Below are 14517 nucleotides of genomic sequence, written 5' to 3'. Positions count from 1 at the left end.
TAGGAATATTTAGTTAATCATCTGTGCATCCGTTCGGTCGTAGTCTACTCTAAAAAAATTTGTCTCTTACCAGCTATGGTTTTATCTACTTGTTACTCGTAGTTTGCGTCGTATTTAGGGAACTTTCATTTTGGGAGGAGGTCGGTCTTTGATTTAGTTTTTCTCTTCATAATATTGTTTGATATTTTTGCACTTAGAGACTAGGCTTTAAACCTTACACTACATACATGACTGCACTGCTAGACAGGATGCTGGATGCTGTATGCTGTATGCTGTATACTTGATGCTGGGGCAGGGTTCCTAGGAATGAGATGCTGGAAACCGAAGCTAAAATTTATATTATATATATATATTGTACCGATTCGGGTATAGTTCTCTTCTGTTCTGTTCTGGATAGAATTTGGCTGCACCCAGAAGCGCTATGGCAACTACAGAAATATATGTGTTTATGTATATCTATATACATACTATATATGTATGTATATAATATGTGTATATCTTTTGTATACTCTCGTAAGTATGTCGTTTAGTTGTTACTTTGAGTATAAATAATCTTAAATCTTAATATTTATTTAGTATTTCATTTTGCCAGTTGGTGTAGTTTTGGGGATTGGCTTAATTGAATTTCATTCGATTTAAGTTTTTGTTTTTCCTCTTTTTTTTAACATTTAGTCTAATTTTACTAGTGTCTCTGATACTTAATTTCCTTGGTTAATTTTATAATTTTCTGTTAAATTTAGCACTTAGTTCTCAATGATTTCTCTGTTTTTGTTATTTGATTTTTTTTCTTGTTCGTTTCGAAGACACAACAGTTACTGGTCCAGTTCCAGGAAGAAGTATTTGTTTATGTATGTATGTATATGTTTTTGATGATTTAGTTGCTGTCGTTTTGGGCCCGACTTTACCGTGGTCCGTTTCCGGCCGGGGTTCCACTTCCGTTTCCGGCGTAACTGTACTGCAAGCCGGCGGGCGTCAATTCGTTGCAAACATCACTGCGTTGTGTCGCTACATTTAGGGCGGCAAAGGCATGATGCGGGCGTGGCGTGCTTAGGACAGAGTGATGTGGATGCAGATGCGGATGTGCATGTGGCTGTGGCTGTGGTTGTGGCTGTGCTTGGGCCGTATCGTAGGCGGTTAGATCAATGCTGGGAGCTGTAAACGTAAACGTAAATGTAAATGTAAATGTAAAGGATCGGCATTCGATTCCTTAATGCTTACCAGCCGAATGCATGCGGTTGTAGAGATTCTTGCGCTTCTTCTTTAATAGGATATCCAAATTATAGCTCTCCAGAGCAGCTCTGAAAGAGGTAGGTCATAATAAAATGGGACTCCACTCCTTATATTTTAGATCCAAGAGAAGTGGCGAACTCACTTTTCGGGCCTGCCGTTGCCTAGCAGATCCTTGAATGCCACATAGATCTTGTTTAGCGTCAGATTGGATAGCCCCTGGCCCAGATATCGTACAAATTTAAGTTGTTCACATTTGGATAAAGCGCTCTCGTGGAAGTCCAAAAAGGGTCGATGATCGGATATCTGATATTCCTGCATAGAACGAAAAACAAATCGAAAAGGGAGACGGAAACGGAACAAAAACAGAAACGGAAACAGAAGAGAGTACATGTTAGGATAGTCATCTGCTTTGGGAGTGGGGGCAAGAGTTTTGTTCAATGCTCTCTAAGTTAATGATGATGCAATTTTGATCTACACAAGTGTAATGCCAATCTCTGGGTTATAGCCAATTCGGGAAAAGAACAAAGCTCCGCTAGACTACAGTAGTGCCTCCTCCTGGTGGTTGGGTTATTTTTTTATTTTTATTGTTTGTTGCAGTGGTGGTGGGTGGTGGAGGCTGGCGGAGGCTGGCCTGGCGCCGATACACTTTTGCTCACATTGCAAAACTTGATGAAGTTCTCGATGAGTATGTACTTTTCATAATTGCTCAGACATTGCTGCCCACTACTCTGTATACCGAACTGTTTCAATAGCTCCTGTTTCTTGGGCGGCAACCGGCTGATGTGCGTGCACACCCCGTCCTCGATGCGGTGCGTCTCGTGCACCTCAAAGTTCTCGTAGATGATCATCTGTTCCAGGGAGCGCGGCGGCGGCCCCAGAGCCGGCGGTGGCAGCAAGCCCGGCGTCGGCGGTGCACCGCACACATAACGGGGATCCATTGTGGGCGGCAGCGACAGCGGCGGCGGCGCGGCAACAAAACTGCTGTTCGTATTAAGAGCCATAGTCGCTGACAGGTTAACCGTGCCGCTGCTGCTACTGCTGTTACTGTTGCTGTTGATGAGGTTGGTGCTGGCGCTGGTGCTGCTGCTGCTGCTGCTGTTGGCGGCTGCGAACTCCAGGGATCCGTCATTGGCGGCCGCCATGTTCTTGAGGTCTACAAGAGAGAGGGGGAGGGGCTACAGTTAGGCTGCGGGCAACGGTTCAACTGCTCAACACTGGTTCTAGTATTGTTTTTGCAGTCCGATCGATCGGCCGTCTTGAAGGGATATAAACGGGACATTGTTACGAATGCAGATGCTGAGCCTCACAGCAATCGCATTCCAATGGAAATACGTTCCGTTTTCGTCCCATTATTAATGGCTTAGCGCAAATGCAGAGGCGCCCAATGGCAGGCAATAAATCTCAAGAAGAAACAACATTTCCAATCGATTTTGTTCTCAATCGCTTTCCGCTATGTATATATATATATATTTTCTGTGTGTGTGTGTGTGTGTTTGCAAACAATTTCCATATACAGTACATATGTATGTATGTACATATACGTATACATATACTATATGGTACATTGCAAGTATATAAACATATACTATAGGGGGTGTATATAGTTAGGATTGGCTTTTGTTTAACATACAATACATATATTATCATTGTTCTTGTCTTACTAAAATATATATACGATTAATCGTATCGTAGTATTATAATCATATTAAATAGCGTTATCTTGATTTCCTATATGTTCTTGTGTGTGTATGAGTGTTTCGAGTGATTGTGTAAAAGTAATAATCTCTTTTTAAGGAATAACATTGCATAGTTTTTGAGGGGTATAATGATCGATCGTTGTCCAACAATTTCTTCGTCGTCAAACATAATACAAATTTGTTGTATAGTTTCAATAAAATTTGGCAAAAAGCTTGTAAAATTATTCTAAAATAAACGAAACAAAAAAAATGTGTAAAAGATTATGACGCGATGTTCTTATATATGGTTTCCGGTTAAAATTTCTAATCGATAAGGGACAGGAGAAGGGATAGGGGATTGGGAACAGTAACAGGATAGGAGTGTGGATCCGCAACAGCCTACGATTGTCAACAGGTGGCGCCTCCGCCGCTGCCCTTGGCGCCACGCCGACCCCAATCTCACATGGACACTGGCGGTCCGCCGCCTCCTCCTCCTGCAGATCCTGCGCCTGCTGCACCACCACCCCCAACCGATGACTGCGGTGGCGGCGCCGGACTGTAGCCCATCGCTGCCATGTGCTGGACATGTGTTGCGTGTGGGTGCGGCGAGTGCGGATAGAAGTGCGGATGATGCTGCTGCGGATGTTGGGGGTGTTGAGGATGCTGTGGGTGCTGTGGATGCTGCGGATGGGCATAGGCAAAGTGATGCGAATGGGGATGTTGCAGGGCATGCGGATGGGCATGGGCATGGGGATGGGGATGCGGCGGCGGATAGTGGTGCGGATGTGGAGCATGTGGATGTTGCGGTGTCATCGCTGGACTACGTGTCGGTGTGCCCGGCTGCAGGTGATGCGGATGTGGATGTGCGTGCGGATGCTGGCCATGCGGATGCGAATGTTGGTGCAACATATGCTGTTGTTGTTGCTGCTGCTGTTGTTGTTGTTGTTGCTGCTGTTGTTGCTGCTGCTGCTGCTGTTGCTGCTGTTGTTGGAGATGTTGTGGAGTCGTTGGCGGCGGCCCAGCTATTGGTCCCGTGGGCGTTGATGGCCTAGGAGTTGATGTTGCGGCCATTGTGCGTGGTAGTGGTGCTCCTGCTGTGGCTCCTCCTCCCAACGGCGTCGGCGTGGGTGTAGATGGCAGAGCGGCGGCTGTGGAGGCGGCTGTGGGTTTCGCTGGCGAGGCAGGTGCTGCCACCAGCAGTTGGTCGCCTGCAGGTCCCTGCTCTCCTTGTGGATGTTGTTGTTGTTGTTGTTGTTGTTGTTGTTGTGGTGTCTGTTTTACCGGTGTGGATGTTGTTGTTGTTGTGTTGGTCTTGTTACTGTTGTTGTTGTTGTTGTTGTTTTGGATGTTGTTATTGTTGTTTGTATTTTCGCCTAGTGATTCAAAGCGTATGCGTGGATAAAGAAGAAGAAAGAGGAAACACAAACAAATTGAAGTCAAAAATAATTAAAATGATTCTTGTACGATTTTCGTGGCACAGTGGCACAGACAGAAATTGATTATTTTCTAGTTGTTGAAATTTTTCGCAAAAATAGGCAGCCAATTCTGAAGGTGTTTCCCGCCCGCCCCCAGTTTTTCAAAAAAAATTGTTTATTTTTATTTTTTCGACTTTGTGAGGGAACCGAAAACGGAAAGTGCACGAGAAATAGAAATAGAAACAGAAGCGCAGAAAATGCAAATGTGAAAGAAAACTACAAGTAGAATTGAGAGAAATCATAAAGAAGAGAGAAGAATGTAAGCACTTTTAGTTTTGAGTGTATTTTTAAAATTTAGCACATTCTGTTTTCTTTTTAGTAATTTTTCCTCTGCCCGAGAAACACTTTTGTGAGTGTGTGTTTTTCGTGGTCTGCCTTCTGCTGCATTTGCACTACACTTTATATATCATATACATACATATGTATGTATATCGCGTATATATACATAGCTATAGCTGTAGTTTTACTTACCAGCTGTTGTGTTGGCCAGGAAGCGCTTGGTTTTGTCGAGTATATAAGGCAGATTGTAGCCATCCTTGGTGTAGCTAAAAACGTAGGGATAATCGGCAAAATTATAGCATGCTTTTGGGCGTGTTCCGCAATCGATCCACACTTACATTTCTGTGCGTTTTGTGCAAAACAGATTCTTATAATTGCTATAAATGCAAAAGAGCGTAAACGTGGGCAGACCCTGGCCCAAATATCGAGCGAATTTGATCTGTTCGGGCTTGTTGAGGCCGCACTGATTTAGGGACAGCCAGGGCCGATGATCCTTGATTTCATATTCCTGCAAATAAGATCGGAATACGGATTTATTTATGAAAATGCCTCTAGAGAAGCCTGTTTTACATGTCTCCCCACATCCAACCACAAACCACCCTTTCCATTAGTCCAAAAAATACCTTTTTGCTCTGTGCCCCACCCCACTACACACCCCTTTTCAGCTTGATTTCCCTTAGTTTTAGGCTTTTCCTCTGCATATTCCCATGACTGCGCTGCAAATACATATACATACATGTGTATATATGTACTTGCGAGGTTACATAATGTACTACATACATATATACACATACTCGACCGAACCGTACAGCCGTACAACCGTACCTCTCTGCCACCCCTAGAAAACTTATAGACACACACATGGGGCCCGAAAAACTTTACCCACTACTAATCAAAACTTATAATTCGTGTACAACGCAAAAGTTTAAAACGAAAATTTTACACAAAAGCCAAAAACTTGCTGAAGGGAAAAAGGATGGAATGGAAAAGGGGTATGGGGTATGGGGTATGGGGTATGGGGAATGGGGAATGAGTTCCTGAATAACATGGCAAACCAAAAGCCCCGCATATTCCAAACCCTTACACCCATCCCAAACCATCCTTTACAATGTATATTTTATAGTGTAAAAATATAGAATAGGGCCAGAAAAGGGAAGCGGAAAAGGCAGAAAAGCAAACCCAAATAGAAAAGCAAACAACATTTTCAATGAAGCCATTTCCCCACCACACACACACAGACCCTGCTCCACCCACACTCCCCCTGCCGTGAAAGGGGCTGGAGGAAGAAGGATGTTTGCAAAAGACCCCCAATCCAGCCCAGCCCAGCCCAGCCAAGCCTCCGCTCCTCTCCCTCAGAAAAGGGTTACCATACACCAGTGTGCGTGGTTGTGTTTGTCTAGCTTTAGTAGGCGCAGCAGCTTAATGGAGGTCTGTGGCGTGGTGTGGCTGTGTGTGTTAGTTAGGGGGTCTTCGGGTGTCCTCGGGTCGGTCCTCGTTGAAACTTATCAACATCCTCATAATCAGCACGATGGCAGCGTCGCCACCAACCCACTCACCCCCAAAACTAAACCCACTCGCTCTCTCACTCACTCACACTCCTAAGCACACACATGGCAACGCTGTCGAAATGCTGACTCTGAGCTTCAATTCTTCTCTACAGAAAAGTATACGTACATATGTATGTATGGATGTACATGTGTATGCTGTATGTCTGTATGTATGTATGCATGAATGCCTCTCTTTGTATTTGTGTATGTGTGCATACATTTTGGGTTTTGGGCTTTGATTATGTTAAAAATCAATAGAGCAAAAAGGAGTGACGTCCAAACCAAGGACCAGGACCAGCACCAAAGTGTGAGGCGAAAACTTTACATTTCCAAGAGGCCAGGCCAGGCCATCAGGCAGAAGAGCATCGGAAGAGGGAGAGTAAGTAAGACACACAGCACAGAGACAACCAACTCAACACTCTCTTTCCGTGATGATAGGCAGCGCGACACCTGGAAGCCAGAAGGACGGACGCAGCAGCAGGCGTCTCATTAACAAGCACACAACTGGTAGGTGGGGTGGGGGGTAGGTGTGGTGTGGTGTGGTGTGCTGACAAGTGAAGCACTGTTGCTGCTCTGCTGACTGTTTCGCAGTCAAACAAACAGAAAAGAAGAAAAACGACACAAAAAAAAGCACGAAGAGGAATAAAAACAGAACGAAAATGGCAATGTGTTGCGGTATTTTGTTCTTGCCTTCGCTTCTGTTTCTGTTTTCGTAACGTTTCATTTTTTCCTTTTTTTTTTTCCTTTTTTGCAAACTTATTGGCAGACATTGTTTTTGATTTTGTGTTTGTGCGTGACGTAGCCGTAGCCGTAGCCGTAGCCATCGCCATGTTTGGGTGTGTGTGTGTGTGTGTGTTAGTGTGGCGGGATTGCGGTTGTTGTCTGTGGTGTGTTGTTGCTTTTGTTGGCATGTTTGTATTGAGACAAGTGTGAATTGTTTTCCCTTTTTTGCTGTTGTTGTTGCTTCTGTTCTGTTGTGGGTGCTGCTTGTGCGTGCTGTGACTGAGGAGGGAGCAGGAGCAGGAACAGCAACAGCAACAAAGAGCAACAACAATAACGGTTCGTGTTTTGGCTGTTGCTGCCATGATTTTTTGATTCTTTTTCGAGGGTTGCCCGACTGCGTAGCCTGTGTGTGGCAAAGGGCGTGCTTTGGGGGCGGGGCAGGGTGTGTGAGGGCAACAATTTTCACACTTTCACTCTTTCCTCCTGTTCCCGTGGAGCTGTGTCTGCCGCTTAACAGGTTTTTTGTGTGTGTGCAATGAGCAGGTGACAAAAAGGGGTGTTGAATGCGTGTCAATTTCCCACTGTTCCCCAACCTTTTCATTAGGCAACTAATTTGGCTGGAACACGGGGGGGCGGGTATGCGACACTAATGCCTCCACCTGCTCTAAAGCACACACATGGCTGATGTGAAAAAAACGTTAGCCAACACTAATTTAATATGTCCCCAAATGTTGCACAAAAGCTAAATATTTTATACGGTTCTACATGTTAGAAATACATATGTATGTCTGTCTGTATGAGACATGTACAGTTATGTTGGGATATATATACATACATACATATATGTATGTACCATATGTACTTATACATACATGTGTAGATATGTATGCATGTATAATTTAAAATTATAATCAATGCCCCATGCATGTGTTTGGATGTGTGTGCGCGTAAATTGTGCGAACCCGAGACATTGTACCTGCCCTGCTGCCTCCCATCATCACCCCAACCCCATGGCAGTGCCAGTCCCACAGTAAGCTGTCCTTTACCCACACATACGCTTGGCAGCACACAAAGTTAGGCAAAAGGGAATGCACTTGTATGGGTAAAGCTGACTGCATGCGCACTTAGTAGCCTTCAGCCTTCGCCATACTCCCACCGACAGCCCGTTGCCCACCCACTCCGATAGAGACATGTATAAAGTGTGTTGATAAAATGTACACACACACACACACACACGCCGACAGAGAGACTTTGTGAGAAAAGGACATGCCCAAGCAGGCAGCGGACAGTCCAACGGAAGCCAGCCCCACGGAATCCCCTCAAGTAACTTGATGATGGTATGCGTGTGTGTGTGTGTGTGTGTGTAAGAACAGTGGCGGGGGCATTGGGGGAATATACAATTACTCAATAGCACCACCTACCGCCTGGCTACTGCCTTGAGAATTTTGGGGGTTGCCCCCACACTCACTCACACCCACAGACGCCACAGACACACAAAGAGAGACACTACTACACATACCATGGGCGACATGGTAGTTTGAGCAGCAGCAGAGACAGATGCAGCGGGCATAAGCAGGAGCAGCCTTTTCCAAGTAAGTTTTTGAGCGTGAGCCAAGGAGAGAGAGAGAGAGCGAGCGAGAGAGAAAGAGCAAGGTGGGTGGCAGAAAGCAAGAGAATCCTAACGTGAGAGAGCGTCACAAATTTTGAGTTAGGGAGCAGTAAAGTAGGTGGAAGAGCGAGAGCGTCTTAGAACTAAAATGTTGTAATATTCGGATTCCCCAGCCCCCCACCACCGCGCTGCCTGCCCATCCACACCATGTTGAAATAAGGTTAGAGCCGAGCTTCCTCTACTTCTTTCTCCTCCACTGCTCCTCCTCCACGTCTCTCTCTGTCTCCCTCTTTTCGTAGTTGTTGTATTATGCCATCAATGCCATTTTGTACATAGTTTGGCGAGTGTTTCTATGTAGATATGTGTGTGTGTGCCCGGAGGGGTGGTCGACAAATCTAGATGGGCGCTTTCTCTCTCTCTGTGTGTGTTTGTGTGTGTTCCTCTGATAAAGCCGAACGTAATGAGCATGGCAGAGTGTTTGTGGGGTTGACTCTGGCATAGTGTTGAAAAGGGCGCCAAATGTATGAAGAAAGGAGAGACCGGGGCCGGGGCCGGGGCCGGGAACGTCCACGGCCACCATCCAGAGCATGTATAGGTGTTTAGAAGCATACACATACACGCACACAGCCCCCACCCACCCACACAGCATACATGCATACATACATTGGAGCACACATGATTACAGTTGTATGCGGAATTTGTGGTTGGCTGCAGTCAGCGTCGACAGCGACGCCAGCGTCCCTGCTGCTTCTCCTGTTATTACAATTTATAATGACATTTGTGTGAGTGTGAGAGAGAGTCCTCTTTGTGGGTGTGGGGGTGGGGGAGTGGAAGTGGAAGTGGGTGGGTGGGCCACATAATGGGCCGAGAAATGCGCCTGTGTATTGGGGATATGGATAGGGTGCATGTTTATATTATGAATATATCCCCATTTTCCCCATGTATATTTTCGGCGTTTTGGGTACCTGTAAATGGTTGGATTTTCGAAATACATATCGTGGGATCTGATGGGATGCTGGAACTTAAGCAGGGGTATAACTAATACCACCCTTCCATTAGCTGAATATTAACATTCGCCGATAATGATGCTTCCAACTGGGATCTATCATCCCCACATCCCGAAGTAGGATTCCCCATAACATTGGAGCCAGGCATAGATGTTCCCTTGGGGAATCTTTGATAATGTAATGATTAGATAAGGGCACATCAAGAAAGGTGCAATTTTCACTAAAATAATACTCAAGTTGAAGGTTCTGTACCTTTGACTGGGACTGGAATTGACTATAGAGTATGACCCAAGTATAAAATAGGGGACCCCTATAAGTTGATAAATAGTAGGATGTTTCTGTGTGGAAATATACGAAAAATCAAGCTTAAATAGTTACGTTCAGGGTGTGAAAATGTAAACGGTGTTCCCTGCCGGCGATGGTTGCCATCATAATAAATGCGTACATATGTGCAAATATTTAAATTGCATATGAAAATGAGGAAAAAGGAGAGCGCTCAAAACTCCCTATATACACGTAGAATCCCTCCTCCACACACAGACACCTACACACCAGTATATGCATGGCAGAGCTCCACGAAATTCGACTCGTTCCTCCAGCCCAACCCCAAGCCTAATCACAGCCCAACATCCGCCAACCCAGAGACCACCCCTCCTATTCCCGCTGCCGCTCCCGCTCCCGTTCTCATTTCCATTTCCATTTTCCATTTACTCACCTCGCAAAACTTGATGAAATTCTCGACCACAATCGATTTGTCCGTCAGCGTCATTTGGCCCGTGAATCGGACGCCCAGCTGCTTGAGCGTGTCCTTCTTCTTAGAGGGGAGCTTGTTCATGTGCTGGAAGATGCCCTCCTCCACCTTGTGGGAGGGATGCACCTCGAAGTTCTCCTTGATCACGAAGCTGCCGAGCAGCTTGGGGGCGTGCGACGAGGAGGAGGCGGTCGAAGAGGAGCTGGCGCCCGTCAGAATGCCACCAAACTCCCCGGCACTACCGCAGGCAGCGCCCTCCGACGAGGTATTCGAGTTGGAGGCATTCAAATGGGAGTTGGGGAAGGCGAGTAGCTCCAGCGAGGACTCGTTTGAGTTGGAGGACCCGTTGGAGGCCATGTGCTGCAGGTCGAAGATGGTCTGCTTTGAATCGTGGTCAAAGACGTCCAGCGCGGACGAGCTCGTGTCCAGCTGGTGGCTATTGGAGGCGCGTGAAACTGAGGAGAGAAGTGCGGCCACCTTACGGGAGGCGGAACGCGATTTCTGGGAGGTGCTTGTGTCCAGGTCGAGGAGCCCCGCACTGGCCACGGGCGATTGGGGTGGCGGGGGTGGTGTGCCAGCGCCTGCCACTGCCGCTAGTGCTGCTCCCGGTACTCCCTTGGTGCTTTTCTCTGATGCTGCTGCCGCTGCTGCAGCTGCGGAGCTATCGCCCGCCGTGGCACTGGCTGTTCCCGGCGTAAAGTCCGTGGAGTGGCGCAGATATTTTATAAACTCGAAGGAACCATCAAAGTGCTGGGGCACCGATACCGATCCCCCATTGGGGGTGGCCACCGCCGTGGGCCAGCGATTGCTTGCAGGGGATGGGCCTACGACTGATCCTCCTGCTGCCCCCGGTATAGCTGCTGCTGCGGCGACACCCGACTCTGCAGCGACATAGGCGGCGGCAGCGGCGGCGGCGGCGGCGGCAGCGACTGTGTGCGAGTGAGAACTCGGCGTCGTCGTCGGATTACCACTACCTGAGCTGGCAGGCAGGCAGGTTTCTCGTTGCGTATGGGACGACGACGATGACGCCGCCGCTGCTGCCTCGTAGGAGAAATCCGTGCCGCAGCCATTGGATAAATGTGTGTGGGAATACTGTAGTTGTTGTTGTTGCAACTGCTGCGACTGCTGCTGCTGTCCCGACGATGCGCCTGCGCCGCAGCCAAACACTTGAAATTCCTCGAATTGAGTGCATTTCAGTTCGCCATTGCTCAAGTACTTGGAAAACTCCGAGGGATCGTTGAGCGAATTGAGGAAGAAGGAGCTGAAATTGCTCGATATGCAGGACATGTTGCACGCGCGGGGGGTATGTATATATATATATTTATATGTGTGTGTGTTTCTATGTTAATGTGTTGCGTTGCTAATACTGTGGCGTCTTACAGATATAGTATGGTGTAGAATATCCCTTTAAAGCTTTTCCCAAACAATTAAATGGCACATGAATACAATGATTATAGTAGTAGTAGCAGCAGCTTTTCTTTGATGCAGTTTCGATATTTTCACTCAATTCTTTTCCTTGGTTTTTTTGTTGTGGGTTTTCCAGTCGATTTCTCGTTTTACTGCCGCTTCTCTGCTTCTCCTCCTCTCTCTCTCTCTCTCTCGCCGCTTCCTTTGCGGGCTAGCTGCGGTTCATATTTTATTACAATTTTCCACAAGCAGCGCAGCGCACACACACTCAGACGCCAGCATTACTTGTGCTCATGTGTGTGGGGCACTGGCACGTCGGTATGGCTGTGTGTGTATAGGTATGTATAAATTTTTCTTATTATAGCAAAGTGTAATTTATTATTCTTATTGCTTGCTCGCGCACTGTTCGCTGCTGCTGCCTTTCCGCTCCTTGAAACGGCCTTTCCCTCCTCGTATGTGGTCTCTTATAGCACACACACACACGGAAACAAATAACGAGAAAAAAACACACACGCACGTACACTACTATCTGGCGGCGGGCCCTGCAAATAGGCTTTTTTTGAAACTGGTCTGGCCTTTTGGGGTCTTGGTATTACTGGTCTTTGCTTTGGGTCTGGGGGCCTGCTCTCTCGGGCCTCCTCTTCTGTCTTTTTGCCTATTTTATTATTACTTGGCTTTCTTTATTATTATAATTATTTGAGGGCTCTTTTTGCACTATTTTCAGTGGTTTTTGGCTAATATTCGTCTACACACACGCACGCCGTACACAAAAAAAAAAACACCGTTTGGATTCAGGCGAGGCGCGGTCTTTCGTCGCTGTCGGCGTTTCTTTATATTTCGTTTTTCTGGCTCGCTTTTGCTTTACTTTCAAAACAAATGCCGCCGCTGCTCCATACGGAAAAACGGAAAATCTTATCTTGTTGTTGCTATTATTTCCACCGTTCCGAAACACGACATTGCCGGAGCACACAACGAAAGAAAATGAGCGAAGAGCGAAAAGCGTACAATGCTGCCTGAACAGCTCTGCTGCGGCAACGTTAATCTTAGCTCTCTTTCACACTCACTGCTCTCGCGTTTTTGCTCTCCCTCCCTCACTTAAGTCGCTCTCTCGTTTGCCTGCGTTTGCGTGTGTGTGCAATCAGTTGTAGGTGTGTAGTTGTTGTTGCTGCCAACTGAGACTAGGAAACGTGTATTTCTCTTCTCTCTTCCTGCGACAGGCTGCTGCTGCTTTGCTAACCTAACCCTTTCCATATAAACCTGATTTAATCTTTGATTATTATGCCTGTTGTTGCTGCTGCTCTCCTCTGCGCTCTCGCTGTAGGATTATGGATATGGCTGGGGCTGCTGCTGGCTTTGCTATTTTTGAAAATTCCACTAAATTATCCGTTGGTTGCCCCGTCGCCGTACCCCCCTCGCAGAAGCAGCGACGCGCGCTCTTGTATTTGTGCAGGTAAAAACAGTTCATTTGCCTAGAGTTGCCACATCGTCGGGTTTTGGCAGGACCACCTGGAAAGCGTATAAATGCGAAATTTTATTGTCTGTCCATGTGCATGGAATAGGTTTACAATTTTTTACGATACTCCAGACATTAAAGACATTCAGATTGCCCAGCAAAGCCAAACAGGTAGCAATGACTCTGCCTGCGATCTCAAGGCCACGAACAGCGAAGGTTCTGGCAACCCCCTAGCTGGCCACCTTAGAACCGTATGTTTTCGCGCCGCCGCCACCTCCTCCGCCTTTCCACCAGAAGTGACCAAGGAATAATACTTAAGCCACAATTTATGGCTATTTCAGCGTTTTGTGCCAGGAATTTTTATAGTTGTATTATGGGTACAGAAAAGGGCGCATGGGCTATAGTTAGTTGCCTTATGACTTTTGTTTAAAAGATACATATCGCTGTTAATTTGTTTAAATATAGCCAGCGCAAGGAAGTCATCAATTAAACAGCCTCTGCATTATTGTTCTAACAATTACCTCTACAGTGCTTTTTTGGCACAATTTCGTTTTCAAATTCAAAAGCGCTGCAAACATTTCGTCGTTAATAGAAATTCTCACACAAATTTTTGTTGTTACAACACGGCGGCAACAGGGCAATTTACATAGATTGGTCTGCACATATGTACATACATGCGCATATGCATGTGTGTGTGTGTGAGTAATTTTTCAATTAATTTTAATTATAAACTTAATTAGGAAATCAATGAACGACGCGAACAGAACGGAACGGAACAAAAACACACAAATTGAGGAAAACGACAACATATGTATGTATTGTCTTCATATGCACATGTGTAATACATATTGTGTATATGCATATGCTCAGAGCAAGTGCGAGCGAGCCCGAATATCCATAACTGAAAAACAGCAAAAACAATGAATGACAACAATTCCCATCAAGTACGCTGCGCATACAACATAAAATGGGGCGAACAGAAGAGGAGCGCAGCGGCGAGCAGATGAGAGGCCCCAAAAACTAGCGAAACGCTCGTAGGAAAGCGAAGCGAAAATAAAGTTACACTGTTTTGATCAAAGTTTTTGCTTTATTATTTTCCTAAATTTATTATTGACATTATTTTACTGTATATATTCCTTGCTGCGGTTATATCAGTTAATTTGAAAAACTGCGGGCTTGTTTTCGTATTGGGAGACGAATATTATATATTTAAAGAGATTTTTGTCATCTCCGGCAGCAATGAATGCCGAAACTAATCAGTCTTGGTTTCAAAGCTATCTCAACGAAATATATATAACGATGTATATACAGTCATTTAATCAAATGCATGAATATATAAAAAAATTTGAATCTGTGAAAA

At 45.9% G+C, this 14517-nt stretch overlaps 1 protein-coding gene across 3 annotated transcripts; it reads right to left on the bottom strand.

Annotated features, from left to right (window-relative positions):
- Positions 1-728: 728 nt before the first annotated feature.
- LOC4812468 (uncharacterized) lies at positions 729-13963 on the bottom strand. Of its 3 annotated transcripts, XM_033384937.1 has the most exons (8): positions 13679-13963; positions 10262-13210; positions 4999-5168; positions 4853-4926; positions 1887-2383; positions 1373-1542; positions 1219-1298; positions 729-1152 (listed from the first exon to the last, which is right to left on the bottom strand). In XM_033384937.1, exons 2-8 carry the CDS (start codon positions 11582-11584, stop codon positions 902-904), a joined length of 2565 nt encoding a protein of 854 aa, XP_033240828.1. In that variant the 5' UTR covers positions 11585-13210; positions 13679-13963; the 3' UTR covers positions 729-901. The 3 variants fall into 3 exon arrangements, with proteins under 3 accessions (XP_033240828.1, XP_015043718.2, XP_001352615.3); XM_015188232.2 differs by lacking the exons at positions 729-1152; positions 1219-1298 and having other exon boundaries at positions 1408-1542; positions 1972-2383; positions 13679-13955; XM_001352579.4 differs by lacking the exons at positions 729-1152; positions 1219-1298; positions 1373-1542; positions 1887-2383 and adding an exon at positions 2846-4279 and having other exon boundaries at positions 13679-13942.
- Between the last annotated feature and the right edge of the window lie 554 nt (positions 13964-14517).

This window comes from Drosophila pseudoobscura, chromosome X (assembly GCF_009870125.1).
Source record: "Drosophila pseudoobscura strain MV-25-SWS-2005 chromosome X, UCI_Dpse_MV25, whole genome shotgun sequence".
Taxonomy (NCBI): domain Eukaryota; kingdom Metazoa; phylum Arthropoda; class Insecta; order Diptera; family Drosophilidae; genus Drosophila; species Drosophila pseudoobscura.
This window is presented reverse-complemented; position numbering and strand designations above follow the sequence as displayed.